This window comes from Uloborus diversus, chromosome 1 (genome assembly GCF_026930045.1).
Source record: "Uloborus diversus isolate 005 chromosome 1, Udiv.v.3.1, whole genome shotgun sequence".
Classification (NCBI taxonomy): domain Eukaryota; kingdom Metazoa; phylum Arthropoda; class Arachnida; order Araneae; family Uloboridae; genus Uloborus; species Uloborus diversus.
The window spans coordinates 53402396-53409269 of NC_072731.1; the positions used below are offsets into that span (position 1 = coordinate 53402396).

Below are 6874 nucleotides of genomic sequence, written 5' to 3' on the forward strand. Positions count from 1 at the left end.
CACCGATAGCTATTTTTTGGTTGAAAAATTGCAAATTTAAACTCGGTTGTTTTAGTTGTATTGATTTAATTATTTTTTGTGCTTTCTTCATTGTACATACGCTTGTTCTATATTGATATTAAGTTCTATTGCTCAAAAATACAAAACATTTTCACTGTCCTGTACATATTTTCACTGTTTGAAGAAAGTATTATGTATCAATACAGCTAAGTTTTTGAGGAAGGACAATTTTACCTTATTCAGAGTGGCGACAGGAACTGGAAAAAAAAGTTCCCTAATCTACGTTACCAATGATAATGGTTTCCTTTCTTTGCCCTACCTGAAAAGCATTACATCTTACTACTATTATATATGCGGAAGTTTGTCTGTATGGATGTTTGTTACTCTTTCACGCAAAAACTACTGAATGGATTCTGATGAAACTTTACAATAGTATAGTTTATGCATCAGAATAACACATAGGGTAGCTTTCACCCCGTTATGGGGGGCAAAACCTCCCCTAGGGGAGAGATAAAACCCAATTTTTAAATCGGGCCCTGATTTTAATCTATAAACTTTAAGATTCAACAGAGAACAAACAAGTGGAGAGGTACAAACAAAGACTATATAACATAGAAAAACACAAAGGTAAATTCAGGAATGAAATAAAAAAATAACTCTTACCAATACATCTGACAAGGACTTTGAACTGAACTGTACAAGTTCCTCTTCCACCAGTTTTTGTAGTAACAATAACATCCCCATATTGTGGAACTCGGACAGCTCCACAGCGAGCAACAATTTTGCTAGCCGAGTGCCATTCAGCATAAGTAAGACATTCAATACCACATATTGTAAGACCTATTTAGATCAGATTAATAAATATGTAAGGGTAAATACACATAAGGGATAACTACACTTAAGAAAACAGAGGCAAATGTGACCAATTACAAGCAATTTGAAAATGTTCGACTGAATACCAGGAAAAAGGGGGAGGGAGGAAAACAGAATGATTGATCTCTTGCACTTTAAAAAGAACTCATCACAAAAATCATTACACATGAGGGATAGTTTCTACTACAAATAAACGTATGTCAAGAGTGCACACTATGATGATGGGGAAGGGAGGGGAGGAGCAGGACCGGATTTAGTTTTTGAACCACTCTGTGCAAAAGGGAAAAATTGCGCCCCTTTTGAACTACATGTATAAAGATTCCCCCCCCCCCACACAACAAATAAAAAAACCAATGCTCTTTTTAAAATTTTTTGGCAACTGCATAAAATGTGTCAAAGTAACTTGGCAATTAATGTAAATTGTAAACATTAATAATAACTTTCAAATCGGTTGACAGATTTTATTCCGGTGATTTTCAATTCTCCATTCATTAGACAGCGGTCTGAGAGAGAGCAGATCTAATGTCTGGTTTAAGTGGGAGTCCTTAATAGAATATGAGCATACAAATTAGAGGACTTGTGTTATCTATGTGGAATCTGGAATTAGTAAAATTATGCTTATGTGTTACATGCATATTACTAATCCTTTTTCTTTGTGCAAATAAATAAATAAAATAGTTTGACTTTTGAGATTTTATTTAATTAATTTTATTTAATTACTTTATTAATTTATTTTTCAGATTATTATAACAGATTATGTATTTTGCAATCACGAATTGCGATAGGACCCTACTCCTTGGGTTCTACTAATGGCTCTTATGCTGTTCAGTTTTGGATGCTGTTCAGTTTTGGTCTTCTTATCTTCAGAAAGATATTAAAGTATTGGAAAGGGTTCAAAGGCGGGCTACAAGGCTAATAAATGGACTTTTTCATTCAGACTATGATTCCAGGCTTAGAAGGCTAAAAATGTACAGTCTTGAGCAAAGAAGAGACCGAGGGGACATGATTCAGTTGTTTAAATGTATTAAAATGAAAGATGTTACGGGGCTGAAGTTTAGCACTGAAAACAGGACAAGAAGTCATTGTTTTAAGCTATTTAAATCTCAGGCTAACATGGATATAAGGAAAAATTATTATTATAGCAGGGTAGTGGAACCTTGGAACAGCTTACCGGAAGAGGTGGCAATGAGCACGGGAGTAGATAGTTTTAAGAGGGCCATTGATCTTCACTGGGGATTGTAAATTCACTAGGATCAGTCTTGCTGGGCCCAGAGTCTGTTGCTGGTCGTCACTTTTGTATTTGTATTATCGCAACAAAAATTGGAATTCCAAAACTGCAGTTTTAGACGATCTTCCGGATATTAGGATGAGGAGAGTTAAGTGCCTCTCCCCTCGGAATTTTTCGAAATTGAAATTGTTTAAAAAAATGTTGATTCTTAACAGTGAAAAGGGAAGGTTTGGAAGAACTTCCGCAAAAACTTTTCAAAATTGAAATTATAACTACGCAAATTGTAAGCAATCTTTGATGACGTTAGGGGAAGGGGGAAGATTCAAGGATACTCCCTCGTAAATTTTTCAAAATTAAAGTTTTGAAAACAATTGGAGACAATCTTCGATGATGTTATAGGAATCAGGCTTTAGGGTTCTAGTGTTTCCCCTAACCCTAGGAACTTTTTAGAAATTACAGTCCTAAAAAACCAAATATTAAAATTTTTAATTTTCACCCTTACCTTACATTTTAACATGTTTGAATTCAAACGCTTACAGCCCCAGTAGAATATTTCATTGTTTTGGACGGAGGTGTTTTTATTTATTTATTATTTGAATTTATTTTTGACTTTTTTTGTGATAACTATGGTCATTTTTTCTACTATGTTTCATTTTAAATGAAGTGCCTCATAATTCTCCTGCAGAATTCTTGTTTTAACCTTCGTTTTTTCCCTTCAACCATTTAACAAAATCTGGTGTGATTTTTCATAACAATTGTTTAAATCTCACTTCTCTCTATCACTCTCTACTTTGATTTTTTATCTGTTTGAACCATATTTCAGTGGCACATACATTTTTCAGCATTTAGCTGTGAGATTTTCATGGTAGGAAACAAAATGAAAGTAAGAAAAACAGAAACAGAAAAACATCCGCTCCCCAGACGCTATCTTGTTTATTTATAAAACTGGTTATGAGTTACCAGATTGCACTGAATACTGTAAAAGCACTTTTTTTTTCGCGACGCTTTAATTTTCGCAACCCTGTTATAATCGAAAATTTTAAACTTTGCGAAAAATCTTTTTACGTCGAATTTTTCAACTTTCGCTTCTGTTTACAAAAAAATCGCGAAATTTTCAGCTTACAAAATCACTGTTATCTTCATTTAACGCTGCGTTATCATTCGCGGCGTTAAATCTTTAACGCCGCGAATGATTTCGTTTAGTTACACAAGTAAAATCAAATTAGCTGCCCGTTTTCTGAAAAAATGGGGTTTTTACCCCGATCCCCTCCTGGAGACTATGGGCACTCCAATGGGAAGTCCCTGTAATCTTCTTAAAATTACATTATTCGGCAAATTTTGCCTGATGATTCTGCAAATGTGGAGATATAATTGAAATATTTTAATGCCTAAATGTAACTATTTACTAGAGATGTAAGTACATGTGTGCATTAGGGTGGGCCGAAAAAACTTTTTTTTTAAATCTGTTTTTGGATAGTGCGGAAAAGTCGCTATATGGGCCCGTTATTACCCATAAAAAATTTCGCTAAATTTGTTTAATATTTAGCCGGCGCTATTTGACCTTGAAAAACTGAAAAAAAAGGTCAAAAATGCACTTATTTCAAAAAAAAAAAAAAAAAAAAGGTGGGGGTCTAAAATAAAAGTTTGAAGCTAGTTTCAGCAAACGTTAGAAGTATCTGTCAGTGAATTAGTTGAAATCCTCAAAGACTTTTATACATTTCATAGAATATTTAGCTACGCTCCTTTAAGACTGAAACATTGGAAAAATGAAAAAAAAAAAAAAATAAAAGTAGTTTCGAAATAAGTAAGTACTGAAATGTTACGCAATACGTTACTTAGAAAAAACAGTGAAAATTCAATCAATTTTATGCGACATTTGTACGCCAATTTTAAAAAATGCACACACTCAAATAAAAAATAGTTACATAAGATGCTAATTTTTTAATCTTCGGTTCCAATTGTTTCTCCTGGATAATAAACGGAGCTCAACTACTTCTATTATTCCTAAGATTATTTTATAACTATTTTATATATATTTGACAAATAGAGCCCTTGAGTATTAAAAAAATGTGAATCCTCTGAAGTCCTTTAAACTGATTAATGAATTGAACGCAAGTATTCTTCTTTTTCTCAAGCCATTTCTTCCTCTCGACTTTATAACCCACTTAAGAGACAAAACCCCTCCGACAAGAAATGCTGTAATTCTACACCTCCACAGCTGGGATTTAAGCAATTGAAGGGGTCCTCTCTTGTGTGCAATGTCCCTAATGAGTTGCCACTGAGGCATCTTATACTGGAATTGGACGGTTGCACAAAGTGGCCACATTCATATTCTGGAGCTATCGAACAACTTCTTAGAGATTGTAAAAAAAATCCGGTGGTCAAATTTGATAAAATTGACTGCAATCTTCTGGTTTTGGACATGGAAAATATAAAAAAAATTAAGTACTGAACAACAATATTTGTATAGAATCTGTCTTGCCGTAAAAGATGGTAGTTGTCCTTCAAGCGTGGCTGACAGTAGCCTAGGAAACTCAGTCAGTCATGCGCGATGACTGACAACTACAAACCGTTTGTTACGCTTGCATATAGGCACTCCAACTCCATCAGAAAACTTTACAATGCTTGTAAAGTATGTAATTTTAGTTCATGCTCCAATGTGGTTTGAAATAAAAATGAAACCGAACTGCCAGTACCGCGCCCAACATTTTTGGAAAATGATTTCTCTTGCAAGGCAGTTTCCAGACAACGTTATGGAGATAATTTTTAAAGTTCTGCATATTTCGCTCATCCTGAACAGCTACTGTTGACATTGTTGTTTGACTCAAGAAAATACATTCGATAATTAGCGGTTAGGCGCATTCTGAACTCCAGAAATAAGAAGACGAAGAGCTCGGATGGTGTACGATTTTTTGAGCGTCCTAAACTCAATTTTGAAGCCGTTGATTATGCTGATTTAGTTGATTGGGCAAACTGTGTTGTAACAGAACCACCTCTTACAATATATCTAAAAGACCAACAATGGAAAGAAATGTGCAAAGAACATTCTACAGAGTTTACTTTCGAGAAATTTCCCTGTCACACGCAAGCTGTGAAACGTTGTGTGAAACTAATAACCGAAGCTGCAATACAAGTTCGTGGTGAAACTGCATGAGATGGATACATTCGTGCTAAACTTCAAGCTAGGAAAGAACTTCCATCATTTGATGACAAGGGACAATATTATTCCAAAAAATAATATTTATTATGCATGAGGTATTATAAATCAAATTTGAAGATTTCTTTTTTAAAATTTTATTATCTATATATGTAGTTCTCGAAAATGTATGATACTATTGCGTGATAATATTTACTATGATTAATGGCGCTATTTAATTAATTAGTCTATGATTTAATTTTGAAAAATGATTTCCACATTGGTTTTTAAAGAAATTCAATATTTTTTCATTTTTCTCCAATTTTTGATGTGGGAAAGGAGCGGTTAAATGCTCATTAAAATTAATGAAACATTTTATGGGCTCGAACTGGCTCATTATATAACATTTTCGGTGCATTCCAGCAAAATATTTGAAATTCATTTTTTAAAAAAAATTTCGACAAAAATTCATTTTTCTCTTTTTTTTTCGGTTTTTCAGTGTCAAATAGCGCCGGCTAGATATTTTTTAATATCCAAGAAATTTTTTGTGAGTGCTAACTAGCTCACTACGCAACTTTTGCGCGCTATCCAAAAATTGATTTCGAAAAAAAAATTTTTTCGGCTTATTTCGGCCCACCCTAGTGTGCATATCATAATTTATCATTCTGCAAAGTTTGGAGCTTCGTTCGGCAGATACTTTCTCTCCTACCAAAAATTTAAGTTCGGGAATCCCCTACTGATGTTAATCCTACTGATGATTTTCTTTCGTTTAAAATCTCTGTAATTAATAAAAGAACTAACAACTTTTACTTTAAACTAGTGCAGACTATGATTATAACAGTTTTATAATAGTATAATACGAAATAAGCAACAAATAAAGATAAAAGCAATTCTTGGTTTGTAATTGTCTTTCTTCTTACATGTTTCTGATTAAAATGTAAAACTTAAACTCTGTTTTGGCCCACAAGAATAATAGAATGATTTTAATATGAGGTGCTGCCCAGAGATTAAAAAGGCAAGGCAACACCTCTTATTTTTGAAACAATAAGAGGGTTCATTTTCGCACTTTAAAATAAAACCATAAAAGTAGCTACATATTCAATGCAAAAACATCATGTGAAAGATTAGAAATATGATTGATGACTTGCTCAACAAATCTCGCTGGGATTTTCCAAGATTTTCTCCTCGAATGATAACTTTAGTGCCAGGTTCACCTTCTTTTGGGGAAAGTCCCGTCACTTTCGGTGGATCCATGAAAAATTGAATACAAAACACTGAAATCATATATAAAATATTTAATTTTGTAAAGCAACATAGTATCAAGTTTTGGAAAAGTTTACAATTAGAGCTTCATAAAAAAAATCATACGGCTGAGGTAATTTAAATATCAAATGGAAAATTGAAAGAAAAAAATCAAAATTGAAAAATTTACCATGTAAATTTTATAAATGTACAAAAGAGGCGTTTCCGGAAAGACAAGAAAATCTAGAAAATATTTTCATGGAATTGTTTCATACTTCGCTTCATAATTAAATTTCCGAAAGCAATATTTATGCTCCTATTATTTCATTAAATGACAACTTCCAAAAATTTAAAAGGACACAATTCCTCCGAACAGCCGTAATATTTTGTTGTTG

The 6874-nt window shown here is 33.2% G+C and overlaps 1 protein-coding gene across 1 annotated transcript in view; it reads right to left on the bottom strand.

The window, feature by feature from the left end:
- The window catches only part of LOC129229646 (exocyst complex component 2-like), a 55316-nt gene extending 48442 nt beyond the window's left edge, over positions 1 to 6874 (bottom strand). The window contains exons 1-3 of the mRNA XM_054864003.1: positions 6670 to 6874; positions 6386 to 6511; positions 664 to 840 (exon numbers count right to left, since the gene is read on the bottom strand). Of these exons, the coding sequence (XP_054719978.1) occupies positions 664 to 840; positions 6386 to 6491 (283 nt within the window). The 5' untranslated portion in view covers positions 6492 to 6511; positions 6670 to 6874. The remainder of the gene's footprint in view (positions 1 to 663; positions 841 to 6385; positions 6512 to 6669) is intronic.